Source organism: Ochlerotatus camptorhynchus, unplaced genomic scaffold (assembly GCF_037179485.1).
Source record: "Ochlerotatus camptorhynchus isolate MF236.1 unplaced genomic scaffold, CSIRO-AGI_Acam_v1.1 ptg000191l, whole genome shotgun sequence".
NCBI classification, from domain to species: Eukaryota; Metazoa; Arthropoda; class Insecta; order Diptera; family Culicidae; genus Ochlerotatus; species Ochlerotatus camptorhynchus.
This window is the reverse complement of record NW_027040681.1, coordinates 2,736,853-2,752,242: the sequence shown is the minus strand read 5'-3', so window position 1 is coordinate 2,752,242 and position 15,390 is coordinate 2,736,853. Positions and strand designations below refer to the sequence as shown.

At 42.1% G+C, this 15,390-nt stretch overlaps 1 protein-coding gene across 1 annotated transcript in view; it reads right to left on the bottom strand.

Moving 5' to 3' along the window:
• Positions 1-242: 242 nt before the first annotated feature.
• The window catches only part of pxb, a 315,174-nt gene continuing 300,026 nt past the window's right edge, over positions 243-15,390 (bottom strand). The window contains exon 5 of the mRNA XM_065223345.1: positions 243-2,634. Within this exon, the coding sequence (XP_065079417.1) occupies positions 1,099-2,634 (1,536 nt within the window). The 3' untranslated portion in view covers positions 243-1,098. The remainder of the gene's footprint in view (positions 2,635-15,390) is intronic.

Genomic DNA, 15,390 nt, shown 5'->3' with positions numbered 1-15,390 from the left:
ACTCTTCTAACTTTCATAATGCGCATAATGAAATTCAAACATGTGGTGCATGAATGGTTTATGTCCAAATAATGAAAACTGAGATGTCTTATATGCAACGCATAAGTGACGTATGAAAGTTTGTTTTGCTTTATTTTTGAGTTTACATAATGTTTGAATTTTGGTTTTCTTATACTCATTTCCCTGCGTGTATCGTCAACATCGTCATCGTCGTCGTCGTTATCGTAAAACAATGCTGATGAGGAACCACAAATAATGATCCGAGACTGGGCGACGGAGATCGAGAGAGCCGTGGGCCACGCAAGCAACGGCGACATCTCGCGGGAGCTGTCAAAGACTTCAGTTGCACTTTCTTACCTATAACAGTTGTAGTAGGCGCCACCACCGGTGGACTTGGAGAAATGTTGATCTTCTTCTTCTTCTGCTCTTTCTGCTTTACAATTCAGGATTTTATGTTTGTTTTCGTTTAAGGATTAATTACAACCACTAGAGTATGGATTTCCCTTTTTGCATTTGAACATGATTTGCGATCGCCTATTAAGTACTAGTTTAGCTTCGATTGTTTTGCGTTAAAATTCATCTGGCTTTTGCTAATATGGTTCATATATAATTTACTCATTACTGTATTCGTGAAGAGAGTACTTGGGGAGAAGGGGGGAGGGGCTCTTTTCAGTTACTCTATGAAGAAGATGTATCTTAAAAATTATGGTACTGTAAAATCTGCGTTGGTAGCTCGATCGGTTCTTATTTCCGCGTATTATACCGGGAGAAGAAGTTTGAAGTAAAACCTAGCTTAGTTAAACAGTCTTTTTCCTTGGGGGCATGCCTGTGTGTGTGTTGGTGTGCTTCAGTCGAACTGTCGACGCTCAAGTATATAACCTAAAAACGAGTTCAGTTTGTTTACACGGGAAAGGGGTAAGTGGTTTCTTAAGTTTTCGTTTAAAATTAAAATCACATTTCATTTCGACTAAACCTACTTCTTAAGACCTTACTTATCCGGGAGATTTTACTTGAGTCCCGGATCTCAACACCTCAGATGAAAACCTTGCCGTACACGAGCTGCGAAATGAGAGTCGCTGCCGGGGGGGAAACTTTTTCTCAAGAATCCGTCACGGCCGGTTGGGGTTGTTCAGTTTGGAGCTGCTGCTGCTGTTGCTGTTGTGGCATTGGTTGTGGAGGTCGATTCCTGCTCCAGCCTACGCTACGGTTCGATGCCTGCGTGTGCTGACTGTAGCCCGAATCGGACCCAAAACTGCTGTCCCGCGAGTAGATGGCGTGCCCGTGGCCCGGTCCGGAACCGTGGTGATTCCGAAAGGTGGTAAACTGCGGCAGGATGTAGGGATACGGAGGGCCGGCACTGCTTCCACTACTTCGATCACTGTACGACAGGCAGGCATCGTATATGAGTCCCTCGTGAAAAACCGGTTCGTGGTAGATGTACTGGGAGGGATCTTGCGTGGATATAACCGCCAGATTGTTGCCGGCGGTGGTGTTGTTGTTGATGTTATTGATCAGAAAGCGCCGTCGATCCAGCGACCGGGGATTCGTTCGCGATCGACTGCTCGCATTCGTTGTGTGATGATTGTGGTTGATGTTGTTGTTGGGGTGGGGTGGTCGGCCATTGCGGAAAATGGTGGACACTCCTGGGCCTCCATTGTTGATTGCCACAGCCGATGCAGACAGTTGGGCGTTGATTCGGTTCCGTCGCTCGACCGGATCGCAGTCGTCGTCTATTGTACTATAGTAATTGCCTCGACTGCTATTGTTGTTGTTCAAACTATTGCTATTCACAAAGCTATTATTGTTGATACTATTCAAATTATTAGGACTGGTTCTAGCCGTACTGGCTACTGCCGCTGCCGCCGCCTGGTAGGACGGGGGCAGTGTCATCATGGCTCGTTCGTCGTATCCCGCCGGCAGTGTGTGAGTCACCTCACAGGGAGGCTCACCCAACGAGTTGAGATTGTTCACGTGCTTGTTGCCCCTACCACTTCCGAGTGTCGATGGTTGCTGCTTTCTAGAACGAAACAGTCCACCACCGGTGCTATTGTTATTGGTTCCACTACTATTGCTATTATTGTTGTTGCTGCTGCTGCCACCACTGCTGCAGCCATTAGGATTGTTGTTGTTCCCACTTGCACTGCTAGTACACTCACTGCTGGAGTTGGAGTTTCTATTGTTGCTGACGCCACTAGCACCGCCGGCACCACCATTGCTAGTGCCAGCTGCCGCACCCTGCCTCAGGTTATTGTCATTTCCGGATGACGATGACGAGAGCAGCGAATTACGCTCGGTCCTGTTCCGCTCCATGTACTGGTCGGTATTGCTGCCGCTGTTTGTTCCCCCGTTGCTGCTGGCGCTACGGTCGTGATAGATTGTGGCCACCGTCGTTCCACCGTCCGAAGATGATTTATGAAACGACCGGTCACCGGGTAGGCTCAGCTCGTCTTCAGCAAAGTCGTCATCGGACTGCACCGGTGGCTCCGAGTCCGTGTCGCGGGGATGCTCCAGCTCTTCGTACACATTGTCATGCGATCGGTACGGGTCCGGACCGGGCGATGAGCAAATGAATAGCGGTGGCGACCGTGGCATCGGATAGCCACTCGGATAGTGCAGCTGCTTCGGGTGGTGGAGCTAGGGAAGAGATAGGGACAGAAAACACAAACATTAGAATAATGCAGTTTTTCGCTCGCAAGAGCTGTTCGGTCTGATTTCTGGCAAAACAATAACAGCACTCAACGTAAGCGATTTTCACACCCCTTGAATGGATAGATGGATGGATGGCTGGCTGGCTAGAGTGGCTGCCTGCCTGTTTGCATTCATATTACCAGGACGTTCTGTTCAGTTCAGTATGCTCTCAAGCTTTCCCCCTCCATTCATCCATGTGTACTCTATAGAGGTGGTACGTAAAAGCACACTGTGGCTACGGCACAAAAGAAGAGCGCTCTTCAAAAGTGTGACAAGCAATATCTGATATGAAAGCGGCTCAAGGAGCGAGCATTTTTTTCCCTCTTGCTGCCTCAGCCACTTGCTTCTGGTCTTGTGTGTGAATAGCGAAAAAAATAAAATGATAACATCTCCTTCCAGTACGCCTTACCGGGCTCTCGAGGATGTTCTTCAATCAGTTTAAAAAAAAACCCGTCAGTTTTACATACTCTGGTCCTACATACTCTTAGCTTAGCTGATGCAAATTTAATTTTTATTTTATGTCCCAAAAAATCACAAAATATTCAAGGGGCATCAACAATTAAGCCCTATTCAACATTGCCATTCTCTCTGCGCTTTTTCCTAACACAAATTATTTTTATTTTTATTAATGAAAAGTTCATTATTAATCAATTAATACAATACTTAATTTTTGTTTTTCCCTTGTCATTTATGTTTTGCCCCATGTTTGACCTATTTGAGTGATGTCGGGTATTAAATGAAAGTAATACTTGTATTAGTCTTTGAAGCATTTTTATAAATCAGAAACCTGATATTAATTTCGAAGATCTGCCTTTCAAAATATAAAAATACCTTAGAACTTAAAAACAAATTCTAAATCCATGACGAGTTTTTAAGATCACGGACTTCGAAATAACGTCAAATTCCCAAAAAAAAACAAATGCAAAATCTCGAGTTTGAGGTAATTTTAAATATCTAGGTAGGGGAAATGGCTCTAATGTTGGCCTTTGGATCTAAGATTTGGCCCATCGCTAAAAATCTGCTATTTATAAATGTTGTGTAGATTAACACGTCATTAGGACGGTATTCATGGATATTTTTGGTCGCTTTTGAAAATTTAGTCGATTGCTGAATTTATGTATGGGCCCAAATTAGGGACATTTAGGCTGACATTACATCCATTTCCCCTATCAGACAAATAATAAATACCCTGTGTTTTTAAGGTGAAAGTGGATCGGCTTAGAATGACTCACTTCATCGATTTTTTTTAACAAAATAACGCAGCGCGCAATCGAAAAAACACTTCAGTGCAAAATTAAAGAACTAAAATTGACATCTCTTGCAAATGTTACAAGATTGATTCATTGTTTAAATTTTCTGTAAACCATTTTCTAAGTTCAATTTTAGGACCACAATCATAGTGGTCGCTAACTTTGCTCGTTAATTACACAAGTATTTCGGATGAAAGGTCATATTTCACTCCCGTAGATCGTTTCAAAATATTGTTAGGATCCATGAATGAATTAGCAAGAAAAACCATCAGCACCGTCAGCAGGATCAAGCTCGAGCGTGACGCTTTTCATTCGCAATAATTGATGTATACTGTAAGATAACTATTGGTATTTCAATTGGAAATATATTGCGAAAATTATCGATAGTTTAAAACGGATGTTATTCGGCAATGTCATCTATGCGTTATCGTAAGAACTCCATTATGAAAGTGCTTGAAAATAAATAGTAAAAATATTTCTAAATTGAGAGTCGTGTTGAAAACGCGTGTATTTGTGAAATAATAAAAACTATTCAAGTGTGTGTGTATGTGTAAGCTAATTTAAGGATACTCTGTGAATGTTAGAGCCTATTTGATGGAGTTTTTCTGATATATCTGGATATTTTTAAAGATGAGTGCAGTTTCGAACGCCTTTGGATACGGTTGTGTTCTCTGTTTTGTGCGTGCGTTCGCGTTCATAGTTTTCGGCTGCATTTGCCGGATTAGCGCTGGCGCTCTGCCTCCCGGACGTTTATACGTGTGTGATTGGTAGTTTTCTCGCTTTCCGGGAAGTTTTAGAATAGAGAAAGAAAACGTGATTCAACATGTTTGCAAGCATCAGAAGAGATGTCGCAATCTGCGTTATTTGATTTTCTCCCGGACCAGAAATTAGTGGCATCGCGAGTGAATTTTTTTAATTTCAGTTTATTTACGCGCTGCAAGGTGCGTGAAAGAGTTCGGCACAATCGGTGTTGACTCGGGTGTTGATGTTGGCTCACTTGCAACTTTTTTTTTGTGTTTTCGAAAGAAATTGATCGAAAGTGTACCAAAAGTGCTTCTGAACGTGTTTCGCGGTTGGGAGTGGTGAAATTCGTAAATTCGCGGTTTATGTTCAGTGAAAATTCCGTACCACAAAATTGCTCACCGAGTTCCTTTTGTTTTGCCGTTCGACGACGACGGGCATGCGAGAGAAAAATAAGCATCGGAAATGTGCTCCCGGATGTATTGATTTGGTGAGTACGTTCCAGTTGAAGATTGTTCTTATACATATCTCGATTGAATTTTCGAGGGGACGTCCGGAGAGCTTTGAGATTTAGGCGTTGTTGCTTTTGCGGGCAGACGAGTTGATCGCCGGTAAGGGCCAGTAAGTGCTGCCAGCAGATGAATCAAGAGGTATTCGAAAAAAAATTGGTAAGAAATGTTCATTCAAATCGATTTAATACAGTTGAACAAATTTCAAAACTATATACGTGCCAGATTTGGAAATAATATTTTTTGTCGTCTTGCTTAGATAGCACATTCTAGTTAGGACCTTACGAGGTTCAGTAGGCAGTCAGGGAATTGCAGTCTTAGTTCAATCGTGTAACAGTGAACTTCGCGAATAAAGCTGTCCTCTAGGACTAAGTGAATCTTTTTTTAAAAAGTGACTTATGTGAAAATACTTCTACATCCAAATATTGTAGAAATCAACCACCTTTGCCATTGATCAATAAAATATTTTTTAAACCAATTTGATCTTCAAATTTATCAAGTTGCATCGCAAGTATTTGAGGATATTCTGCAAAAATTTCAGCCATTTGATGAAGGTATTATATCTTGGTATTTTAAAAGATAATTAGATAATTCCACGAACTTCGGCAGCACTTCCCTGAGCTTCGGCAGAACTTCTTTGAACTTTGGCAGGACTTCGCTGAACTTCAGCAGGAGTTCCCTGAGCTTTGACAGGCCTTCCCTGAACTACCGCAGAACTTCCCTGAGGTTCGGCAGGCCTTCCCTGAACTTCGGCATGAGTTCCCTGACTTTCATCAGGACTTCCCTGATTTCCGAGAATTGAAATGAAAGGACTTCCCTGAACTTCGGTAGAACTTCTCTGAACTTCGGCAGGAGTTCTCTGAACATTGGTAGGACTTCCCTATAGTTCGGAAAAACTTCCCTGAACATCAGCAGAACTTTCCTGAACTTGAACAGAACTTCTCTGAATTTCCGCAGAACTTCCCTGAACTTCAGCAAGACTTCCCTGAACTTCGGCAAGGCTTCCCTGAACTTTGCTGATCTTCGGCAGGACTTTCGGCAGGGCTTCCCTGAGCTTCATCAGGACTTCGCTGAAGTTCGGCAGGCCTTCCCTGAACTACGGCAAGACTTCTCTGAGCATTAGTTGGACTACCTTGAACTTGGAATCTTAGAATTGAAGTTTTCTAATTTGCAATGCTTTTTGGTATTGAGGCATTTCGAATTTGGGTGTGGTTTGAACGGGTGTGGATTCAGCATCAACGGAAAAGCATTAACTTTCACCTTAATCTATCAAAAATTACCCAAAATTCAATATCTCAAAAGGACGCTGCAGTTCCAGCCATAATCACTTACTTTTCCGAAGAGAAAAAGTCTAGGGTATCGATTGCACGATTGCAAATGCCGCAGAGCCTTAGAAATGTGTGTTTTGAGCCATTTCGCCCAATTTTTACCATTTTTTGAAAAAAACATTATTTTTTCGTAAAACGATAGCTATGTGTTATAGCCCGAAATTACGTAATGTATAAAGTACCGGGCTAAATGAGCAGTATTGCCTGAAATTTTATAGTGGATTGAATATCAGCAAAATATATAAACATCAAATTCGTGGAATATGCGAAATCTTTAAAATTGAATAAAATACAAATTTTAAATGATTTTTCCCCAAAATACCACATAATTCCTTAAATTGAGGTCTGACATCACTGGATAGAAGCTGGTCGCGTTGTTTTTCGCATGGAATTGTTTAGCTTATTTTCATGTGTTTTCGGCTGATTTACTGAAAATGCTTAGTTAATCACCCGTATTAGTGATCAGTGCATTTGAAACGGATGAAATTGCTGAAGAAAAGATGCATTTTGGTGTGAAATTCGATGATTTTGTTTGACCCTTGTAAACCATTTTTGTTTGCTTAACATTCAAATCATCATTCCGTATCGAGCGGTGAGCCAGTTAACAGCGTCCTGGTCTCTTCATACGACACTCGTTTTTTACCGCGTTTCCATCGCTATCGTTGTTGAAAAAAAGTGTTCAGGTGAATCGCGCACGGTTTTCGGAAGCAGCTATCGTAAGCTGAGTCTTACGTATAGACTGTTCACCTTTACCCCAGTGATCGATCATCATCAAATCATCACCATCATCATCGAATCATCTCCGTCAATAGCCGCAGCGTAGCAGCAGCTAACGGAATACCTAGCTGCACCGGCTGATAGGTTGTTTACACAACCGGCATAAGTATAGTACAATACATTTTGCAAGTCCATTGCCTCCCTAATGTAGTTTTGTTTTGCCTCGTGGCGCGTGGTTCTGTCTCTCACCCCTGGTAAGGGAGTATGGTTCATAGTGAGACAACTTGTTGCAACTAGATAAAAGTTTTTTTTTCGATTTTTTTTTCGCTTTAATTTGCTTGTACGCCGTGCAAAAAATTTAATTACTAGTAATTAAAATTAATAAATTGGAGAAGGTTTTTATTTTTTTTCCTTCTTAAGCGGTTGCGCACCGCTTTTGCGCAACACTTATGGCATCTTCCGATGCCAACGTTGCGCGAACCAGGTATTACCAACCACTTTCGAAAGGACCATGGGTTGTCTTTTTTCGGCCTAAAAATAAACCCTTGAAAACTCTCGATATTTCGAGAGACTTGCTGCGTAAGTATCCGGGAATCTTGGTACATAAGGAGAGATTCAACAAACTGCGTGTAGAAGCACCGAATTATGATGTAGCAAATAAAATTGCTGATCACGAGTTGTTTAGTGTTGAGTACAACATCTACATCCCTTCTCGAGATGTGGAGATAGAAGGCGTGGTCTCCGACGCGAGTCTGTCTGTCGAGGACTTGAAACGTGCCTCGGGTTGTTTTAAAAACAGAAAAGTCACAAGCGAGCTTGTAAAGATATTGGATGTTAGGCAACTGCATTCAGTGTCTTTACAAGATGGCAAGAAAGTCTATCAGCATTCAGACTCGTTTCGGGTGACTTTCGCTGGTTCTGTTCTCCCAAAATTTGTCAAAGTTGATGGTGCTTTTTTTCCGGTGCGGTTGTTTGTACAGACTGTACCAACTGCAAAAGACTAGGACACTCGGCCAGCCATTGCGGCAACAAAACTCGTTGTGGCAAATGTGGTGAAAACCACAAAGAGGATTCTTGCCACAAAGAATCAGTAAAATGCGCGTACTGTGGCGAGAATCCTCACCCCTTGCAGGAGTGCCCGATGTACAAGCAGCACTCCGATAAAGTGCAGCGTTCAATCTCAGGACGCTCCAAGCAGACATATGCTCAAATGGTGAAGGCTGCATCAGCCGTCCAAGATGCAAACCAATTTTCGATTTTGTCAGCTGAAGAATCGGACTCTGACTCATCCGATGAAGGTGATTCTACGGTGGTACACGCACCTTCAAAAATGGACGGATCCTCAAAAAGAAAATGCCCCTCCCCGAAAGTGCGCCGTAAGACAACTAAAGTCACCTCCAGAAGATTGGCAAATTCCCAGGGTAATGGGGATGAAAAAACGAAACCGAAGGCTCCTGCTGAACTAATCCCTGGATGCAGCAGGAATTTTCCACCATTGCCCAAAAAAGATAAGAAAAATAATAAAGCTGCTCCTCAAACTTCTCAAAAGAAATCCAAGTCCGAGCGAGGTTTGCTAGCATTTTCGGACATTGTGGAATTCATATTAAATATGTTCAACATACAAGACCCTCTTAGAAGCTTAGTTTCTGCCTTGCTTCCAACATTAGAATCATATCTTAAGCAATTGACTGTTTCATGGCCCCTCCTTGCATCAATCATATCTTTCGATGGATAATTCGTCGAACGAGGTTGAAGATATGATCACTGTGCTACAATGGAACTGCCGTAGTCTAGTGCCTAAACTAGACTCGTTCAAATTTTTACTTCACAATTCTGATTGTGATATATTTGCTCTCTGTGAAACATGGCTTTCTTCCGATGAAGAACTCAACTTCCACGATTTTAACATTATACGCCTGGATAGAGACGATTCTTATGGAGGAGTACTTTTAGGGATCAAAAAGTGCTACCCTTTCTACAAAATTTCTCTTCCTGCTCTATCAGGCGTCGAAATCGTCGCTTGCCAAATAAATGTGAAGAACAAAGACCTTTGCATAGCTTCAGTTTATGTTCCACCAAGAACCTCCATTAGCCGTAGTCAACTCTGGAATCTAGTTTTGATTCTTCCATCCCCAGTATTAATTCTGGGTGATATGAACTCCCATGGTACTGGGTGGGGCGATCTATATGATGACAATAGAGCGGCTATTTTTTACGATTTATGCGACGATTTCAACTTGACTATTTTGAACACTGGTGAAGTGACACGTATAGCAAAACCTCCGGCTCGAGAAAGCCGACTCGACATATCTTTGTGTTCAAGATCGCTATCATTGGATTGTCTGTGGAAGGTTATCAATGATCCTCATGGTAGCGATCATTTGCCAATCATCATTTCAATTAAGTGTGCCCCTCACTCTGCAGAACCATCTCGAGTTCCATTTGATCTTACAAGGAACATAGATTGGCATAAATATGCAACGGCGGTGACAATCGGTGCCGAATCAATAGATACGCTTCCACCATTGGAAGAATATCGATTCCTCGCCGATTTGATTTACAAAAGTTCACTGGAAGCACAAAAAAGAAAAGTTCCAAGTGCGCCCTTCAAAAGGAGACCAGCCACACCTGGATGGGACGAAGAATGCACAAAACTGTATGTAGAAAAATCTGATGCTTTCAAAGCTTTTCGTAGACACAAAACCTCCACATACTTCGAGGAATATTCAAAGCTTGAGACAAAGCTGAAACAATTAATCAAAGCAAAAAAAACGCGGTTATTGGCGCAATTTCGTCGAGGGACTCTCACGAGAAACCTCAATGACCACCTTGTGGAGGGTGGCTCGCAACATGCGTAACCGTTCATCTTTCAATGAGAGTGAAGAATACTCCAACCGATGGATATTCGATTTCGCTAAAAAGGTCTGTCCGGACTCAGTTCCAGCAAAACACATTCTTCTAGAAGCGTCTCCGAGCGGCAGCTCTCTGGATAGACCATTCACAATGCTGGAATTCTCTATGGCTCTTCTTTCATCGAACAACTCCTCACCGGGAAGCGATATGATTAAATTCAATCTTCTGAAAAATCTCCCAGATATTGCTAAAAGACGCTTGCTAGATTTATTCAATTCCTTGCTAGAAAACAACATTGTACCGCCTGAATGGAGACAGGTCAAAGTAATAGCCATTAAAAAACCTGGCAAATCAGCGTCTGACCATAACTCATACCGTCCGATTGCTATGCTTTCGTGCATTAGGAAATTGTTGGAGAAAATGATCCTTCGGAGACTCGATCAGTGGGTCGAAACAAATAACTTGCTATCAAATACACAGTTTGGGTTCCGCAAGAGCAAAGGAACAAACGATTGTCTAGCGCTGCTTTCCACAGATATTCAACTGGCCTTTGCGCACAAGGAGCAATTGGCTTCAGTATTCTTGGACATTAAGGGGGCTTTTGATTCAGTTTCCATTGAAATTCTGTCAGACAATCTGCACAGATGTGGACTTTCGGGAATTTTAAATAATTTCTTATACAATTTGTTGTCAGAAAAGCAAATGAATTTCTCCCTTGGACAACTGACAACTTCCAGAATTAGCTACATGGGCCTGCCCCAAGGCTCATGTCTCAGCCCTCTTCTTTATAACTTTTATGTCAAAGATATCGACAACTGTTTGGCAGAACAATGCACGCTAAGACAACTTGCAGATGACGGTGTGGTTTCCATAAGAGGTCCACATGCCGTGGACTTGCAAGGACCATTGCAAAGTTCCTTAGATAACTTGTCTTCTTGGGCTAGGAATCTAGGGATCGAATTCTCGCCGCAGAAAACTGAACTGGTAGTGTTTACTCGAAAGCGGTACCCAGCCCAAATGCATCTTAATCTTTTGGGCAGAAACATTACTCAATCATTGTTTTTCAAGTACCTTGGGGTCTGGTTTGATTCAAAGTGCACTTGGAATACCCATATTACGTATTTGAAGCAAAAATGTCAGCAGAGGATCAACTTTCTCCGTTCAATTTGCGGCACATGGTGGGGTTCTCATCCGGGAGACCTCATAACGCTTTATAAAACAACTATTCTCTCTGTTCTAGAGTACGGCTCTTTCTGCTTTCTCTCGGCAAGAAAATGTCACCAAATAAAATTGGAACGAATTCAATATCGTTGTCTGCGTATTGCTCTTGGCTGTATGCACTCAACGCATAACATGAGTCTTGAGGTTCTGGCAGGAGTAACCCCCCCCAGAACCGTTTCTGGGAGCTCTCTCTCTCAGAATACTAATCAAATGCGGAGTGACGAACACACTTATAATTGCAAATTTTGAAGAAATTCTTGGGTTGAATTCACAATCTCGATTTATGAGAATCTACCACCACTACATATCGTCGGATATGTGTCTTCCTTGTTATACTCCAGACCGTGCTCACTTCACCAATCGCAGTTCCTCAATTGAATATGATCTGTCCATGAAACAAGTGATTAACGGGATTCCAGATCAATTTCGAACTATTATTATCCCGCGTATTTTTACTGAAAAGTACCAACACGTCAATTGCGTAAACAGATATTTTACAGACGGGTCTCGTCTCAGTGGATCCACTGGCTTCGGTGTCTTCAATGAAAACTCTAGCGCCTTCCGCAAACTCCAGGAACCTTGTTCCGTTTTTGTTGCTGAGCTGGCAGCAATCAACTTCGCATTGGGGATGATTTCCAACATGCCCGCAGACCATTACTTCATCTTCACGGATAGTCTCAGTTCGATTGAGGCTATTCGGTCGATGAAACCAAGTAGGCACTCATCTTATTTCCTTTCAAAGGTAAGGGAGCAGATGAGTGTACTGGTCGAAAGATCATATATGATTACCTTTGTATGGGTCCCTTCACATTGCTCAATCCCAGGCAATGAGAAGGCGGACTCGCTCGCAAAGGTGGGCGCGCAGGAAGGCGAATTTTATGACAGGCAAATTTCACACGATGAATTTTACCATTTAGTGCGTCAGAGTACCCTTTCGAGTTGGCAAACCGATTGGGACAATGGAAATCTTGGACGGTGGTTACATTCAATTATTCCTAATGTTTCTTCGAGAGCGTGGTTTAAAGGCTTGGACTTAAGTCGTGACTTCATTCGCGTGATGAGTAGACTTATGTCCAACCACTACTCGCTAGATGCTCATCTCAATAGAATAAACCTCGTAGACAGCAACATCTGTCGGTGTGGAAACGGTTACGATGACATCGATCACGCAGTTTGGCAATGTACGGATAATGACGCCGCCAGAGAGCGACTTTTGAATACCCTTGAGGCCCAAGGAAGACAACCCTATGTTCCTATCAGAGACGTGTTGGGAACTCGCGATATCTGCTATATGCAGTCGGTTTATGTGTTTCTTCAAATGTCTAGTATAAGAATTTAATTCCTTTGTCTTTTGTCTCTCTTTAATAGTTTTTGTTTGTCTTGTCCCCCCGTTTCGATGAGTCTCATCGTCGCCCACTGGTCACCATAGCCGGTCGAACTCCAGACGAAACTAGAACCGCACTACCATTCATACTGGCGACAACGCTCTGATGAGACAACGAAACCTTACCCCCAAACTCCTCCCCTGATCCTATCCTTCGACAATGTACCTCTCTAACCTCGAGTAAGCCGCGAGTATTCGGCCCAACTCCTACTAGACATAGAATTAAGTGAATTTTGTTACAAACAAAGAACAATGAACTATCGGCTCCGTAAAGCTAACGCGATTGAGCCTCCCAAATAAACGAACTAGTTAAAAAAAAAAATTCAAATCATCGATTAATTCTGAAATACCATGGGATTTAAACAGCGATACTTCATACAACTTGCTGGTAAAGTTTGCTAAGAATTACGCTGTTTGTGCCAAGTACTCACAAAATTACGTGAGATCATCGCTTAAAATACATATCTTTTTCTGTTAGTAGTAGCGATGGCCCTCACCGGAAGCTATCTTTTTGGAGAGCTGCGCCGCATCAATAATTCTATTCGGAATTCAAAAAGAAATCACTAAAATGCATGTTTCTGATATTATTCTACAGGCTCTTGTAAAACAAAACCGAAAAGTTGAAAGGAAGCACGGTGGAACGTAAACTTCCCTATTGGTTGGTACATACAGGAAACCACTTCAGTTTCAACGAGCTTTTTCAAACGATACAATATTTGGCTTCGGACTCGCGATCGAGTGCGCGGTATTCTAGGTAGGTAAATATACACTCGATGGATTAAACCTGCCGGTGAATATGGTCGTGGACCGTGGTCACCCTGCGCTAGGTAAATTGAATGACCAAGCAAACGATGGATAGATGGGGAAGCACTCCGAATGAAGAAGGTGTGGGAAACCATACCGCGCGCGAGTGAACGAATGACTCGAGAGAACCAAACTATTTGGGTGGTATTTCCCCTTCCCCTGCGGTTGGTCGGGAGCCCCCGCCAACCACCACACCTGTTTGCCTTCACATTGTTTATGCTACGGTGTATCTTTACATATATTTATTTTGTTACTTTGATACGTTTGTTATTCAAATAGGATACGAAAGACGAAGGTGTGTGCTTTCGACTCAAGAGTGTGATGTTCGATCATAATAGTTTTGCTTTTCTTCTTATTTTTTTTTTCTCTCGAGAAGAAATCTCTCACTGTCTATTTGTGCCCCATCCCTCTCCCTCCCGCGCCTAGACAGAGTGAGTGTACTTGACCGTTCCCATCGTTCCCATTGTTCGAGTCCTGGACGAACGGTGCTACGTCTACGCTTCGGTGATGGTTATGAAGTGCTTGTTATTTCATTGTTAAAACTCTCGGGATGGGCATGGGTTATTGTCTGTTTTATGTTGAATCACGTCGAATGCCGTGAAGCGATATTCACAACATATCCTCGCAAACAAAACCAACAACCAACGACCGGCTAAAGAACCGCTCTCGAGTCACACGAGAGCTTCTCTTTCTATTCAGCATAAATAATGCAGTGATAAGTGCTGTAGAATGGTGCACAACGCATGGCAAGCCAAACACACATAGCTTGAGCACACACTATGAGGCGTTGGGCACTTGATTTTGATGTAGAACGTGGATTTTCCTTGCTATGTAGAAATTTCGAGTTACCGGATCAATTGTTGTTCGTACTCGTAAGTTACTAACTTGTTTTTTTTTAATGCAGTTCAGTGCATTAAACAATCACATTTACGCTACATTTTTATCGGATGTAAACATATAAGTACCATATTTGATACTGTTGCTAAATCACACATGAACACATCGAATCACAAGCCATGTCCTATAATCCGCCTTTTATAAACACATCACTTGTGGATCGATTTGGGATGTGAGTATTTTTTTTTTTTTCTCAAGGAATAAAGCGAGTAAATTTCATTTTCTATTGATAGCACATGTATGGAATGTAAAACTAGGTAGGGGAAATGGATGTAATGTCGGCCTAAATGTCCCTAATTTGGGCCCATACACAAATTCAGCAATCGACTAAATTTTCAATAGCGACCAAAAATATCCATTAGTAGCGTATAGGCCAACATTAGAGCCATTTCCCCTATATATTATTTTTACCTGCAATGTACGGACGTGCGACTCGCTACTGGTGGATTGAATCATTTTACAGATCCTATTTTTTTTTATTCCCAACAAAGGAAAAGATGCGCTCATGTGTGGACTACGATCACACATGCAACGAAACCAACACAATGCACACAATGGAGAGAAGAGTGATATTTTCACAGAAATAGTCACTTCCATTCATGGCTGTTACGGCTGGATGCACATACGATATTACCATCGCAACACAATACTGTACTGATGCCCCTTTAGCCAACACCACTATGGGGAAAAGGGTGGCCATTAATTTATAAAAATAATATTTATAATTTCACATATTTATATGTCTTGCAGAAGCTTCAGGGCAGCTTCTAGAGTTGGGGTAACCTTAAAGGAAGATGATTGCAGTTCTATTAATTTTAGGAAAATATCGGGAAATTTTGAGATGCTCCCAAATTTTCAAGATGTCCATAACACTGCAGAGATGTGATTTTTAAAGTCCAAAATATTTTGAAGTATACCTAGCCTTTGTTGATGCTCCTTAATTTCTTTGGAGGAGCCTAATTTATACCATACACACTTAGAAATCCCAAGTAACAATC